Below are 16,973 nucleotides of genomic sequence, written 5' to 3' on the forward strand. Positions count from 1 at the left end.
TTAACAAGAAACGCGTTTTGCTCAATATCTTAGAACCTGTCTCTTATACACATCTAGATGTGTATAAGAGACAGGTATAAATATGTATATATATATATATAATAAAACTGCAGTTGTTAAAATAAACGCCGGACACTTCGACATAGTTTCAACAGTAGCTTTGATTAGACATTTTATTACTACTTAGGCCTAGTTTCGTGACACTCTCCAGATAAAAATTGCTATTTAGGCAATTTTATCTGAAGAGTGTCACACCATGCGTGTGGTGCGAAACTAAGTAGTAATAAAATGTCTAATCAAAGCTACTGTTGAACCTCGCTTTTTATTTATTTATATCCGCTCTGGTCTACCAGCACTCTGCTGGTAATACGTTCCATAGTTTATTTCTGTTATTGTGTTTTGGTCTCTCTACCTCCAGCTCGAGGTCGGGTTTCGAACCTTCGATGTGCATTTTGTTCTTGGACAAGGCACTTTAACTACGTTTGTCTTTCTCCACCCAGGAGTATAAACGGCCCGGTTCATTATGGGGAGTAAAAAGAATGCGTGGAAAGGAACTGGCCACCCTACCACACAATGCCGAAGCTTATACGATGGGAGAACAGCTTATTTCCCTACGTTCAGTAATTGATACGGGACTACATTTACTTGATTTTATTTTCCTTCTAAATGTCGAATCAATAATTTAAAATTTCAAAAAATCGCGCAGCGGGCAGGGAAAATGATCTCTAATGGACCTTTCCGCTAAGCCCCGCCCATTGGATATTGTTGCTAAGGTCCCACAAGACAACAATGTTAAAACATACGCAAACACGTGCGTTTGTGGGACAACACGTGTGTTTGTGAGACGCGCGCGTATTCCTAGCGTTGTTCTGATTAGTCAGTTGTTAAGTTTGATTGACACTCCGGAAAGGTCTATTGTATTTCTACTAAAGCCGGGCACTGACTGCGCCCGACGGTCGTCGGCCGACGGCATTCCATGCAGAACAAAACGCCACAGCGCGAGCGCCTACAGATCGTTCAGACAGCCACCGACAATTAGCAGAAGATTTACGGGTACTACTCCATACATACCATGCTGAAATCATTTAATGTCTCAATATATGTATAATTAAACATACATTACAAAACAATTTTCCTTTAAATTGTAGGAAAGGTTCCCTGAGCAAAGGCCATCCCCTGGGGCATTGGAATCAGATATGATATTAACTGAAAAACAGAAAGCTACCATCGCCAGACTAGAAAAATTAGAAAAATTGGACGAGCCAGAACCGAATGCTCGCAAGGCGATCAGTGATCTGTCTCGTAGATGGCCGAATAAGCTCGTTTACTACAGCATTACGTCCGGTTCCGGTAAGTCCTATGCCTATAATTTTTTTTCAAAAGCTATGACACTCAGCTCGCTCTTAGTACGTTTAAAATGTCTACATAATAATTTGTTTTAATTTTTAACGTCAGCATTGTAATTAAGTTAGAAAGAATCAATCTATTCTATTAAAAAATAGGTAGTATCATTATTAGCTCCGATGAGGAGCTCTAGAAACACTCGGCTGATTGATTACCAGTTAAAGATACAAAACAAAATTCTATAAAATCGATGTTGAATTGCTTATTTAAAATAAAAACATTATAAACTTTCATCAAGTTATACATCAAAATATGTATGTCTATTAAACTGATGTATGCCCAACATAATAGCATAGTGTGCCATGAAGTGATGTCATCATTACCATATTTAGACATGTCACATGTTTTTGTCAAATACAAATTTGATCGTCTGGACAGGGCAGGGATTTACTCTAAAATTTATTAATTTGCTGAAAAAAAAAATGATTTAAGACTATAATACGTGCAATATTTAGGTATACGATATTATCAATTTATTTTTTATTTAATTTTGAAGTTTATAATTTTTAAGGGGCAGGGCTGTACTGTATAATGTTTGAAAATTAAAATATACTCAAAAATTATATTTGTCTGAATGTATCAATATAGTTATGTAATTGTTGTCATTATTTTAATTTTAGAGCCTGACAGGATCAATATTAAACAAGCTTTAGCAAACTGGAGTAACATGACATGTTTGCGTTTTGAGGAAGTGCCTTCAGGATCAAACATCAGTCATATCCAAGTAATCAAAGGAAGGGGGTAAGGCACTGGCATCAACCAATTTAACTTTCCCTTGCCCCTCTTGGATAATGTTGCTAAGGTCCCGCAAAAATGGTCTCGTAAATCTTGTGGTACATACCCGTCTTGGCCCTGTTCTGATTGGTCAATTTTAAGTTTGATTGACACCTGGGTGTAATTGTGATATACAGAATTAGACTTTGTGTCCTTTATTAGCATTTTGCATAAGTAAGTGACAATCACATGACAAGTCACACATCAATAATTATAGTGAGTCACAATAAAACTCTAGTGATTGTTTTAAAATGTAAACATCATGGTATGATGCAGTGCGTCATTTACATAATTATAGGCCTACGCTTTTAGGACCATAGACCACGTAAACTATAAACCTTTAATTTGAGTCTGCTTTATAAATTTCAGGTGTTATTCCAAAGTCGGGTTTGTAGACGAAGTTCCTCAAAACTTATCGATTGGACAAGGCTGTTCCGGGGTAAAGAACATGTATAGTATGATAATCTAAGTTTGACTTAAATATTTGAACGCATTTCTATTAAACATGCGAAACTATCTAATAACCTAACTTTGCTGAAGAGAGGGAGATTACAATCCAAACGGTTCTTCTCAGAACCAAATACCATTAATTGAGATTTGTATCACATGGTGTACCGAAAACTTATTCATTAATATTAATTACTATTGTCAATTCGCCATGCAAACATTCAAGAATAATAATAATTGAATTTTCCCGCTACAGCAGAAATTAATTGTCTGTTTTTTCTTCATATATGCCGTTCCCCTATGTATTTTTGGACAGGGTTTTTACATCCTCCACTCATTAACTTTTCTTGCTGGCATCTTCTTCAAACTTAGTCAAAGCAAAGGCCTCAAAGATAATTATACCCAGTGAAAATGATGTCATTCTACATTTAAAAAAAAAAGGGGGGGGGGGGAAATCCAATCTTATTAAACTGGTAATTAAACTTTAATGTAGCAATTTAACGCAATTTGCGTTTTCTAATTGTTTATTTAATTTAATAATGCTATTAGTATAGTAACTTTATTAATTATTGTTATTTCAATTTGTCACTAAGGTTGGAACAATCATGCACGAGTTTGGTCACGCGCTTGGTTTCTTCCACGAGCAATCACGACCTGACCGCGATGAACATATCCGGGTCAACTATACCAACATTATAAGTGGCTACGAAAGACAGTTCCAAAAGTATCCAACAAGTAGAATAACCACTGAAAATGTCCCATACGATGTCGGCTCAATTATGCATTACGGTGAAGACGTAAGTGATGAAAATATTCTTATAACGTATTCCTGTCCTGTTCATGATTGGTCAGTTGTTGAGTTTGAAAGATCCATTAATGTCTAGCTGTATATAAATACTTTTTATCTGTAAAGCTATGATTGACAATCAAAATATCTCGTTTTCATTTTGAACTGAAAGCTGATAAAGTAATTATTTACAATTTTAAACCGAAGACTCTTAAATTATTTTTACAATGTAAACAATTCAATTATTGCCTTTTATTATCTGTATTTGTTAACAAGAGCAAAATGCATTACGGATAAATGAATGAAAGAAAACTGAGGATTCTCATTCACCATGTTTAGATACCATGTAGCCCTATGAAACGGTAACAAATAGTTATGTATTATTTTCAAAAACATAATCGATTTCAATCCCTTTGTTATTGATTACTTTAGTATTATTCAAGCAATCATCTTCCAACAATCAGCATAATCAATCCACTTGAAAGAGCCAGAGTTGGAAACCGGGACGCACTCACTTTCTATGACGTCAAATTGGCTAATCTTATATACCAGTGCAGTGGTATGATTTACAATCTTTCTAATTTAAAACCATAGAAGGCTCCGGGTATTAATTACTACATAGCTCAACTATTTGTATGTTTTGTTTGCAGCTGGATGCAGCCCGATAGATTGTCAGAATGAGGGGTATGTTGGGCCACACTGCGCATGCGTATGTAAGGATGGATTTTACGGGCCTAACTGCGAATTACAAGGTACTGCACTTTTTTTTTTATCAGTGTCCTTATTATATGTGTCAATTATCACAGCGCAAAATAATGAAGATTTTTCAGAATATAAAAAAATATTTGTCTCTCAGATTATGAGTGCTCTTACACGATCGAGGCTTTGGCCGGAATTATTGATTCACCTAACTTCCCACAAAACTACGAGAATAACATGTACTGCACTGCTATTATCAAGGTAAGTATGATAGGCCTATAATTCAAATTGGCCCTTGTCGACCCTTGCTCTTAACTAACCCGTACACCAACTCGTCCCTTATCCAAAACGCCCCATAACCGATTCTGCACGTACACAAACACGTCCCTTGTCAAACAACTCGGCCTAGTTGATTTGTTAATATAAATTATAATTTTAACGTAATTATTATTCATTTTTCGATGTAATGTTATATAATAATATTATTACGTTATAACAAATCACAGAATTGCACAATAATCAATAAAAACAGACAGGCATGCCAATTGTTGATTTTTTTTAAAATTTTTTTTTGTTATTTAAATTATAATTTTATGTTTCATAAGGGCCGAGTTGTTATGAACTGAGTTGGTGGGATCGAATTGAATTTACTGTGTTCATATATCGGAAATTTTGTATTAAATGTTGCTTTTGTTTATTGTGCAGGCCCCCGAGGGTGAAACTATTACTCTTACATTCACTGCACTAAATGTTGAATACGAAAATTCTTGTGAGTATGATTACGTCGAAGTGCGGGACAGTGTCGATAGCTTCGAAAGCTCACAAAGGTAAGGCTCAATGCAATTGTTTTCTGTTATTAATAAAAGACAATGGTATACTTGTGTGTAATTTACAAAATTTCTTAACTTTTTACTTTTGGCGTTAAAAATTATGAAATGAATGATATAATAATTATGGTTGAATGATAATAATTTGAATGACAAGGTGACGTAGGCAAATATAAAACTGATGTTTATTATATTGTACATCTTTAAGAAGCGCCTCGGCTTTTCAGTTTCTATAGGGCCAATGACAGTAATGCATTTCTGTTTCTTTAGATTTTGCGGCGCAATTTTACCAGAACCAATCACTGGTGAAGGAAACCAGTTAGCAGTCATTTTCCGGTCTGACCAATCAGTGATCTCCTCTGGTTTCTCTGCTAGCTACGTCATTAGTGGGGGCATCATACCCACAGAGAGCAATCGCGTGTCTACAACTGAAAATAGTGGACTCGTCATCGATGGTAAGAAGTAATACATATACAATTAAAACGTCAACAATATATATACATTTAAATACTGTAGTACTGGGTGTTTACTAAGAATTTATAGAGGTGAAGTGTCTTTTCCCCCTCCCCTTGTAATTCCTGTAGCGATAGATTGCGAACGTGGAGTCCACTGAATTCATTAAGAATTCCAATGTAGTCTATTACTGTACCTATTAATAATTAAGTATATTTATATATGAATAAAACATATTTTAGAACTATATAAAGTAGGCACTATTTGTATATTTATCCTTAACTAATCAGTGTTATTGTATTATTAATATTGATGTAACTACAGGATGCAACATTGAATCGAATCTTGAAAGTGGTACATTTACGTCACCAAACTATCCAGCATTGTATGATAACGATCTCGACTGCACTTACACTATCAACGTAAGTATGCGTTCTCAATAATACTTACAGGCCTATTATACGATACAATTGTTAAAAGACATAATTAGGCAGAAGGTTCTACCAACTTTAAGGAACTAATCTATATGGCCTAAATAGCCTCAGTGAGATATCAAGATCGTTGGCAGATTTCTTTTATTTATTTTTATTTTATTTTATTTATTTATTTATTTAGGCACACAACACATGCACCAATAATTGTCAATAGCGAATTACATCACTGTCCTACTAGGTGACAATCTCTTTCACAAGTCAAACATTATACACATACGATGCTTTACACAAACGTACTAAATCTCAATATGCGAGTTGGGAGTGGAGTTGTTTTGGTCGTGAGAAAAAATTCTGCAACACTGACAGAAACTGAACCCAGGAGCCTGGAATTGAGAGGCAAGATCTTAACCACCAAGCTATTCAACTGCACATACATTCATTTAAATATGGTCAATTGACATCACATCATTAGGCACATCATGACTATATATAGGCACATCATGACTATATATGGGCACATCATGACTATATATGGGCACATCATGACTATATATAGGCACATCATGACTATATATAGGCACATCATGACTATATATGGGCACATCATGACTATATATGGGCATACAACAGTTTTTTGTCAAAGAAAATTTGATAGTATGGACAGAGCTTAAGGAGTGTCAATGAAAACACCACGTTTAAAGCTGGACACTGCCCTCAACGGTCGTTGGCCAACGCGATTCTATGAAGAACGCTACGCGTCGACAGGCGCGCAACGGATCGTTTTTAATGACGATCCGTTCAGACGACCACCGACAATCATCAGACGGAGTCGCATAGTTTAGCGCTCAAAGGGAGCGGAATTTGATTCGTCGTGCTACGGCCGTCCGACAAAGTGAGTGCCCGGCCTTAGAAACAGAACTATCCATAACATAATTATATATGTTTAACTGTTTTCTCTTTAGGTTGCCAAGAATCAGATCATCACACTGTCGTTCATTGAATTCAGACTGGAAGCTCAATCGTCCTGCGTATGGGATTACCTATTGGTAGATGGCGTCAGGTACGCTGGCATGATATGATTCTTGATTTCTGTAGTTTATTCTTGATTGTTACTGGCCCATAACTTCCAATCCTGTTTTAAATACCCTTCATTTCTTCCCTTTTCTTCGCATTCCACTTTCCCCTTTTTCGTCCACGAAAACTGCTCAAATAATGTTTTATACTGTCATACAATTTATATATTTCCGATAACGTCACTTTTTAACTTTAGATACTGCGGAACTAATTCTCCTGCTACTTTAACATCTGATATCGGGAGCAGCTTAACTTTCGCATTGCACTCAGATTACAGTATTGGAGCGCCTGGGTTCCTTGCCGAATACAGCGTCCGTACCTTGGATGGCACATATACCAATTTCTTCGAGTGGAGTGAGTGCGTTCTTTTTGAACCATGTGGTAGCTACAGAAGATTTAGAACTCGTATTTGCACCAAAGGACCTGGGCAATGTTTTGGACCCGCTGTCGAAAGCGAAGAATGTACTGTCACAGGCCCTGGTGTTTAATCTTGGTTCACAAACGCAAACGCAAAATAAGAAAAGTTTAGTAGAGTACGTCGAGGCTTTGTGTAAGCTTAGGTTGAGCTCTTTTGCTAAGCACTCACTTGAATATTGCGTGGGACTTTAAACAGTGTAAACATACGTAAACTGGTATGTTTGTCAGGCATGTGCGTAATCCTGGCTATTAAATAACATGTTCTGATTGGTCAGTTGTTAAGTTTAATTGACGTTCCGGAAAGACGTTATTGTCAATATATTACGTCTACATTTTGTAGGCGTGATATATTTATCATCAGATTGTTTTCTATTTGTTGTTAATTGTCATCATGTTGATGATGCAAGAAATGCTGCAATATACATCTGCAATGTTAGCACTTTTATTTTGTACGGTATATTAAACAATGTGATGATTAAATTTAATGTGATTGTCAAAATAATTACGTTCCGTATTAAGTATTATTTCCCTTGAATTCATTGGACCAGAAGCTCAAACTCGCTTGATTATGCAGCTACGGTGGCCCAAAAGTGTCACGGCAACAAATTCCGAAATATCAGGCACACTTTTGAATATGTCTTTGGGTTTATCATCGAATTGAAAGATTGGGATTCGTGTCTATATATTCGTAGCCTATATTTCTTGAGTGTGAACAAAACTTTAAAAGGTACGGTACCAGTACCAGACAAGTACACTGATTAGGCTTCCTACTTGATACTTATAAAATATTCTCCATGGATCTTGATTTAATGATCGGGTATGCTTATGAAATGCATTAAGACATTTAATTGATTCCCTATACTTATCTCCGCGCCATATACAATAAAAAATATAATGATTTATGTATGCAATTATAATAAGACCGCACGTACATCACGTCACTTCAATCAATACAGATTGTTTATTTTTCAAGAATGAAATTAGATAAATAATGAAGAAGAGAGGAACACAAAACATCTTAAATAACAAGAGTAATAATATTTACCTAAGGCTCAGGCATTATATAAGTATAATTATAAGTGAAAATTGATTAATTTATTCTTACGATGTCGAAACACAAGCTACGATATAAATTTCCAAGTGTGTTTCACACCTGGAAATTGCATTAATTACAAATATTAGCGTTGAAAGCGAGGTATATTTTAATATAAATCTATCTATTCATTTCCTTGTGCAACATATTATTGATATGTTCTTGACGTTGAGATCAAGATGAAGTAAAACAAAACAAAACAAAAAATTAAATAAACGAGAAAAAAAGGTTTGAAAAATTTAAACAAAATACAGAAAAAAAAACAAAAATAGAATTGAGAAAAAAAAAGCAAACGGAAAAGATAAAGGAAGATAAGTAAAACGAAGATAAAAGGCAAAAGGGGAAGGCTAACCGGTATATTAAATTATTAAATACTTGAAAAACAAAGCATGACCATAATTACATCAGAAAGAAAAGATAGGTCTATATCAGAAGAATGTAGTAACATGAGGGATAAAAAATGTAATTTATTAGTGAATCGAGGAATAACGTGTACGAATATTAACGAAGGTAGAGATCTAAATGAATGAATAGTGTCCAATAAAAGAAAAAGAATTGACGATGAACAGATTAAAATAATATAGGCCTAACGAAATATGAGCACCAATCAAAGAAGTTTAGAGAATATAAACGGAAGTATATGAATATTTGCAGAAAAATGAAAAAGGTACAAAATCGAGAAAATTACAACGTGCAAGACGTAGTAGCGGTATGAAGCAGTGTACAGAAGACGAAGAAGAACAGAATTTGAAATAAAGAATTAGAAAAGTGGTAAATAGAAGAAAAAATAAATACGGTAGATAACAAAGGACGAAGAAAGATTTGAGAAAAAGAGGAGTTAACAAGACATAGACGAGTGAACATATAGTGAGGCAATTGGTATGAACATCATAAGAGCAAAGAAGATGGGAAAAAAAGAGTTGAAAAAGAATAGAGAGTTAAAGAAATATAACAATAATAAAGAAAAATAGAGTACAGTAGAAGATGAGAAGACGAAGATGTAAAAGTAGAAGAAAAAGAAGACTGAAGTAGAAGATTAAATGAAGAAAAAGAAGAAAAATGAGAATAAGGATGAGAAGAAGAAAAAGAAGAAGAAAAAGTAGAAGAATGAGGAGGAGGCAGAAGAGGAGAGGTAGAAATTGTACAGAACAGTGGCGGCGCCAGCGAGGGCAGGGGGCTTAAGCTCCCCCATCGGTCTGCTCAAGCCCCCCCCCCACCATCGGCCAAAGCTCGTCGGGCACAGTCGGACCAAAAAAAAAAAAAAAAATAGGTCTAGTTTTCCAATCCTAGCCATTTCTGGCCATCTAGAAGTGTTTTTTTTTTAAGGAGGAAGAGGAGAGGTAGAAAGTGTACAGAAGACAAAGAACAAAGTTAGAAAATAAAGGACTAGAAACAAAAAGAAGATGAAAGTGAATAGAAGAAAAAATATATAGATAACAAAGAATGAAGAACGATTTGAGAAAAAGAGAGGTTTACAAGCAATAGAAGAGTGAACAGAGTGAAGCAATTGGTAGTAATGTGAATATCATATGAGTTGGAGGAGAATAGAGAGTTAGAGAAATATAACAATAATAAAGAAAAATAGAGTACGGTAGAAGATGAGAAGATGAAGATGTAAAAGTAGAGGAGAAAGAATACTGAAGTAGAAGAATAAATGAAGAAAAAGAAGAAAAATGAGAATAAGAATGAGAAGAAAAAGAAGAAAAAGAAGAAGAATGAGGAGGAGGAAGAGGAGAGGTAGAAAGTGTACAGAAGACAAAGAACAAAGTTAGAAAATAAAGGACTAGAAACAAAAAGAAGATGAAAGTGAATAGAAGAAAAAATATATAGATAACAAAGAATGAAGAACGATTTGAGAAAAAGAGAGGTTTACAAGCAATAGAAGAGTGAACAGAGTGAAGCAATTGGTAGTAATGTGAATATCATATGAGTTGGAGGAGAATAGAGAGTTAGAGAAATATAACAATAATAAAGAAAAATAGAGTACGGTAGAAGATGAGAAGATGAAGATGTAAAAGTAGAAGAGAAAGAATACTGAAGTAGAAGAATAAATGAAGAAAAAGAAGAATGAGAAGCAGAATGAGAAGAAGGAGGAGGAGATGTAGGAGGAAAAAGAGAAAGAGGAGGAGGAGGAGGAGAGAATAAAGAAAAAAGATACGACAAAGAAGATCTAGTAGCGGGGTGAAGCAGATAGTGTACAGAAGACAAATAAGAAAATTAGAAAATATAGAATAAAAAAAAGATGTCAGTGAATAGAAGAAAAATGAATAGATAACAAAGAATGAAGAACGATTTGAGAAAAAGAGAAGTTTACAAGAAACAGAAGAGTGAATAGAAAAAAAAAAGAAAGAAGAAGGAAGAGAAGAGAAAATGAAAAATAATACCAAGAAAAGGTCCAGAAGAAGAAAATAAGAAGAAATAATGTCTAGAAGAAAAGATGGAGATAGAAGGAGAGAAGAAGTAAAATAAGAAGAGGAAAAGAAGGAAGCGGATAACAAGATAAAGTAATGGTAAAAGAAGAATGAGAAAAATAAAACAAGATTAAGACAAAGCTGATCAAGAAACAAAATATAAATAAGAAAAAATACAGAAAATCAAGAAGAAAATAAGAAAATAGAACATTAGATCAAGATGAGTAAGAAAATAAATGGGAAGAAAAAAGATCAGTATGGTAAAGAAGATAAGAAAAGAAGAAAAAGAAGCAAAAGAAAAATAATAAAGAGAGTAAAAAATAATAATATAATGATGCGGTAGCTAAGGGAATATAGAGTCTAAAACTATTGGAGTTGAAAAGAAGAGCATAAATAAGCAAAGGAAAAATTATGGGAAATTATTATTGGCGTATCTAGGGGAGGGCGCACGCCCCCAAAAATTACTCGCCCCTATCAAGCAATATGGACTTGAGGCCTAGAACCTGTAAACAACAATACCTGTCTCTTATACACATCTAGATGTGTATAAGAGACAGTTATCAGCCCCTCCCCCAATTTCAAGACTTCTAGGTACGTCACTGGAAATTATGCTTAATAAAATAAAAAGACAGAACAGAAAAGTAGTTGAGAAAAATTAATATATAAAAATAAAAATAAATAAATTGAAGAAGCGAAAAGAAGACAGTAGAAAGAAGAAGTGAAGTAGGCAATTTCGATAGCAAGAGAATTTGAATATATAAATAATAATAAGACAGACAATAGAGAAACTTATTCATAGTTAAAAAATTATTGTAATTAAACTATAGTTATAGGCTAATAAACACATATTTATTAATAGATCAAACGGTCGTGAATAAAACTATGAGCAGACTGTACAAAATATTAAAGGGCCAAAGTAAGGACACATCAAACAAGAAGATACTGATAAATAGGTATAAAACATAATGAATGAAAGTAGGAAGGAGTGCAATTAAACAATTTGTTGGGAATATTTAAGAGTGCGTGTTAGAGCAAGGATAGCAAGGGTTGTTTTGTGTTCCATAGAAGAAATAAAAAGAAGGAATAATGTGTAAGTAACAATAGATATAAATAGATAGAATGAACAAAACAAAGAATACAGAAGAGGTAGAACAAAATAGAAGAACAGAAGTTTTATTGGTTTACACACGGAAATGTCTACACCAATGATCATTTATGCAAAATCCAAATCTCTGATGCTCTTCCAAAAAGAAAAGAAAACCCGTTGTGAATAAACCATGCACAGGATAAAAATTTTAAAAAAAGAAAGCAACTTAACTGTAAGTTGTAATTTGGCATTATCTCCCATTGCACGTAGGGATATTCTACAATAAATAAACTAGACTAGACTTATCCGCAGCCTGTTGGTTGAATTTAAAACCGCTATCATTACACTGAAATCATTTGGCAAAAATAATGGCGACCAGAAAGAAAAAAATGTTCTACAACGAAAATCTTTCGTAGGTTTGTAAGAATTCAAAGTACATCGGTGAGTTAATGTTCAGTAAGTATATAGTTGCGTTGGCATTGTGTCTATATACACACTCCTCATGGAATAACTCCTGGTTCCCAATCCACATGGAATCCACATTCACTTGCAGCTCAATCAAAATCTTTTCGGATTTTATGGAAAGTTTTTTTTTTACGATATTCATATTTGTCCATTTTTGTCCAGATCCGCCACCAGTTATTTTCCAGTCATCATTTCAACAAATTCTGAAAGCAACAAAGAAACAAATATTTAAACACATACAGTTTAAATATTATTATTGATAATATTGATTATTATAATAATAAATATTAATTAAACATTTTTACTCAAGTATGGTTGCATTATAATAATCCATCACAATCCTTATCATCATCTTTCTCACCACCACCACCACCACCACCGCTATCGCCATATCGTCATCATCATTATATTCTACATCATCACCGTCACAACTACCACACAACCATCATCTCCATAATCATCACCATCATCCTCCTCATCATTACCGTCACCAAGAACACCAACAACCATCACCACCATCATCACCACCATCAAAAAGTTTCGACAATATTGTTCGTAAACATCATCATCATTATCATCATCATCAATTTACAACGAAGGCAAACCCTGTACTGTGTATGTAAGTATGTGGGTATGTCTACATAGACGTTTTTGGCCCGGGTTAAGTACCCTGGGGTTTAATAAGGAAATGTGTAGAGCAATGTCGATACTACATGTAAGCAAAGATACTAGAAATACAAGATAGAGTTCTCCACACAAAAAAAGTGTTCCACTGTGTTCCACCGAAATGCATGGTGGGAATACGAAAAATGGGACGCCCCCTACAGCTGGATCTAAAACAACTTGTGCCAAACTTTCGTTACCAAGTTGTCGCGTATTTTATTATCACTTCTCAACAAAGATACTAGATATAAAAACAAACTGGAATAGACACCCAGACAGTGACATCGGTGAATACATAACCTCCAAGAGACAGTACTTATTCTCATGTTAGATTGAAATTGACTTAACATCACAATCTTGCATCTACTATCATCTGAAAAACAGAAGTTGCTTTCTCGACTGCTTTGAAAGTTTTCCTCCATTAGTGGAAAAGGAAGGGCGCCTTTTGCGTCTGGATATACTTAGCAACAGAAGGGCGCCCTGTACGTTGGGCACGAAGTATAGGAAACTTGCATGGTTAAAAAGAAGGGCGCCGCCTACGTTGGGCACGACTTCCGCCTCATTTTTACAATGCGAGAACTCTATCTTGTATTTCTAGTATCTTTGATGTAAGTGCCGTGATTGGTTCGTGGTTTACTTGGTGAAGTAGGCGTATTGCCAATGACAAAGTATACAAAAAAGCTTTAAACGTGGAAAGTAATATACGGTGCTTTATGTTACGATTTGCTTAAGGGGGCAATCCGGCTCGGTAGATTCCCAACATGTATATATTTAAAAGAAGCAAGTAAAAGTCATCGATATGCTTATGTATGCATTACTAAACAACGTCCTGTAGTACATGCTAGCTAAATCATTGAAGTGCCTGAGACTTACCTTCATAATTAACCTGTCCATCACCATCAATATCAGCTTCTTTGATCATGTCTTCGACTTCATCCGGTGAAAGGTGTCCGAGTCCTTCTACAACTTGACGCAGTTCATCGATACTAATCAAAAGAACATATCATTTTAAGAGTTCAAATTTAATTTCACTTATTTGGCCGTCTATATGTTCGCATCTACAGTATACACAACTGTTATCAGTCAAATATGGCGGCGAACTCAGAATTTTAGAAGGATAAATACGAGCGAACAACTTAACCTTCTAAAAACCATAAACACATAGAAATATAATCTAAGTTATTAAAATATAAAAACATTGTTGTCACTGCGTCAGTGGAAGTACTGACCAATCCGAACAGCAACATTAATGATGTAATCAAAGGTAACGGATTCAGTAAATTTTAGAGGTACGTCTTACCTAATTACACCGTTCCCATCACCGTCAAACATTCGAAATGCTTCTTTTAATTCCTCTTCTTGATTTGCACATTGCATAACGTGGGCCATCATAACGAGAAAGTCATCAAAATCAATTGATCCACTTTCTTTCGGGAACAAAATGAAAAACATGTAAGTCAAATCAATCATCTATCCACAATTGTTAAAAAAAACATATTGCGATTATAACACACTAAATAGGTGAAGATGCTAGAATATATTACAATTCTTCGAAAAAATATATATAGGCCTATTTAATGGGGTTGCAGAACAAAAACATCGTTGACAACCTAAAGCGTTAAAAAAGTATTTAAAAAAAAGGGGGGGGGGGGAAGAAAGTAACAGAAATTATTGATCGCCGAAAAAAAAAGTATTTTAAAAAAAGGGGGGGGGGGAAGAAAGTAACAGAAATTATTGATCGCCGAAAACGCCTCGGGCCTGTGGATAAACCTGGCTCAACTCACCGGGTTTATCTACCTGCCAGTCTGAACTAGGTGGCTTATCTCAAGCCGGGCTGTGGTCCTATAGTAGGCCTGGCGTGCCACCGTGTCTAAATTTTCTAAGGCTACGTTCAGACTTGGAGATACGCCATGCCAATAATTTTAATTTAAAGCTAAAATCCCCCGGAGTTATTGTATATAAAAAACATAAGCGATTCAAATGCATAGGCCTATGCAGTAGCTATACAATTATATTGAAGTCATTATAATTTCGATCTTAGGTCGTCGTGAAATCGAAAGTTCTATATTATTATACTAACCGCCGCAACCAACTTCACTTATCATATTCTGTATTTCTTCATCTGACGGTTCTTGACCAAGATTTTTCATAACTTCCTTAAGTGATGCTGCTGATATTGAACCCTCGCCTTTGGTGTCAAAACAGGTAAATGCTTCTTTTATTTCTGTAACAATAATAATCATAATAATATCAGTATTAATATTATCATCATTAAAATTAATGATATTAATAATGATAACATTAAAAATAACAATAAAATAATAAATTAATTATGATACTAACCCTCAACCTGTTCTTCGGTTAAATCAAGTTCTTCTGCCTGTTAAACAAAGACGTAAACATGCAAATAGAGTTAAGAAATTACACTAATGACCAGTAGTGCATAAAATAAAGCTTACATAAGAGGGGTCGGTATGACATATAATAATTTTATTTTCAGAGCACACATTTATCATCCAATGCTTGATGAAAATGTAAAAATCCTGAGCTTGCCGTATTTAAATTGCCTGTATTGCGGTGCGTAGCGTAAACGCACGTCTACGTATCATGTGCGATTACGACAGGAATCCGTTTATTGCCACATTCACAATAAAATCGGACCCATCAGAGTAGGTCAACTATAAATAGGTTATGCATTATTATCAGTAAATCAATCATTTTAAATTAGCGTCCTACTTACCATTTTGGATGTATCGATACCAGGTCAGGAATAAGGTTCACGTCCTATGGAGGGGAGAGAGAAACAGATATGATGTTATCGATAATTATACTCTAGTTTATACCGAAATGCTCCTTGATCACTTTACAAATGTGTATTGGCTCAAAATGCGTAATGCGTAAAAACCCCGACACGTCACTTCATTGCCCTAAAAGATTTAGCAAGTATGGTCTGTTACAGTTATTGTTCCGTAGGCTTTTTAATGTTTGTCGTATTCATCAGTCTACCAAATGCATGAGACCCAATGTAATAATATTCTTGGCTACCTCCCAGGCGGCGTATTACAATCCATCATCCTTCATTAGATACAACTGGTCCTGCGCGTGGCTGCTATCTTTACATAAACATCGCTATCAAGTCAAGTACCAAATTTAGGCATTGCTGGTGACTTAACGTCATTCCAGCAGCACGTCGCATTAGCACATCACCCCGGGGGCTTCATCACAATAGTTTCTCCTCCACAAAAAGTGATAAAGAATTAAGAGTAAAGGCCTTTGTTAATATCCATCTACCTCGGTATATTTAGGTGCATTGTGACTATTTAGGCCGGAATCTTAAAAGCCCATATATGGGTACTCGGTTGATGGTTTTGTAAACTATGCATAAGGCAATAAAACGAAGGTCAAGAACTGATGTACTTTTGATGCTTAGAAAATTAGTCAATACTTTCTATTTTTGAAAGATTTCGATAAAAACAGTCAATTGATGTAACTAATAATTGAAATGAGACGGAGGCCTATAACTTAAAATTAACACTCAAATGATTTATAACAAATTCTCCGTCTATATACCGTATTAGATATTGAAATCTGCTGCTAATAATTGTATTTGTATTGTGCAATATGACTTAATAAGAAAAATATAATAATCATTACAAAAATAGTCTGTAAGCCTATATGTACCGTATGTATTAATTACAATAAAATGTTGACAGTTTAATTGCAGAGTTTTATAAATCGTAACGAGTTAAATTACATAGTATGCGCCTTGAGCACCTTTGGTGGAGATGTGTGCTTTATAAATCTTTAATATTATTATTATTATTATTATTATTATTATTTAGTATATATAACTAAACAAAAGTGTATATATATAAATTCAGCATATATATATATCATATATATATATATCATATATATATACACATATTATATATAGG

The 16,973-nt window shown here is 34.6% G+C and overlaps 2 protein-coding genes across 3 annotated transcripts in view; one reads left to right on the forward strand and one right to left on the reverse strand.

Annotated features, from left to right (window-relative positions):
• Positions 1–9,676, forward strand: part of LOC117108667 — a 19,910-nt gene extending 10,234 nt beyond the window's left edge. The window contains exons 18-29 of the mRNA XM_033250764.1: positions 1,149–1,350; positions 2,025–2,145; positions 2,548–2,617; positions 3,219–3,422; positions 3,845–3,971; positions 4,063–4,164; positions 4,269–4,372; positions 4,817–4,938; positions 5,209–5,393; positions 5,716–5,813; positions 6,788–6,885; positions 7,096–9,676. Coding sequence (XP_033106655.1) covers positions 1,149–1,350; positions 2,025–2,145; positions 2,548–2,617; positions 3,219–3,422; positions 3,845–3,971; positions 4,063–4,164; positions 4,269–4,372; positions 4,817–4,938; positions 5,209–5,393; positions 5,716–5,813; positions 6,788–6,885; positions 7,096–7,387 — 1,725 coding nt within the window. The 3' untranslated portion in view covers positions 7,388–9,676. The remainder of the gene's footprint in view (positions 1–1,148; positions 1,351–2,024; positions 2,146–2,547; positions 2,618–3,218; positions 3,423–3,844; positions 3,972–4,062; positions 4,165–4,268; positions 4,373–4,816; positions 4,939–5,208; positions 5,394–5,715; positions 5,814–6,787; positions 6,886–7,095) is intronic.
• A 2,301-nt stretch (positions 9,677–11,977) lies between these two features.
• Positions 11,978–16,098, reverse strand: LOC117108700 (calmodulin-like). 2 transcript variants are annotated; one of them, XM_033250812.1, is made up of 7 exons: positions 16,081–16,098; positions 15,776–15,819; positions 15,379–15,415; positions 15,116–15,259; positions 14,336–14,462; positions 13,909–14,021; positions 11,978–12,575 (listed from the first exon to the last, which is right to left on the reverse strand). In XM_033250812.1, the coding sequence occupies exons 2-7, from the start codon at positions 15,776–15,778 to the stop codon at positions 12,547–12,549; spliced, it is 453 nt and encodes a 150-aa protein (XP_033106703.1). In that variant the 5' UTR covers positions 15,779–15,819; positions 16,081–16,098; the 3' UTR covers positions 11,978–12,546. The 2 variants fall into 2 exon arrangements, with proteins under 2 accessions (XP_033106703.1, XP_033106702.1); XM_033250811.1 differs by lacking the exon at positions 16,081–16,098 and having other exon boundaries at positions 15,776–16,046.
• Between the last annotated feature and the right edge of the window lie 875 nt (positions 16,099–16,973).

Source organism: Anneissia japonica, unplaced genomic scaffold (assembly GCF_011630105.1).
Source record: "Anneissia japonica isolate Jap-2015-1 unplaced genomic scaffold, ASM1163010v1 scaffold1587_len1432017_cov164, whole genome shotgun sequence".
In the NCBI taxonomy this organism is placed as follows: Eukaryota; Metazoa; Echinodermata; class Crinoidea; order Comatulida; family Comatulidae; genus Anneissia; species Anneissia japonica.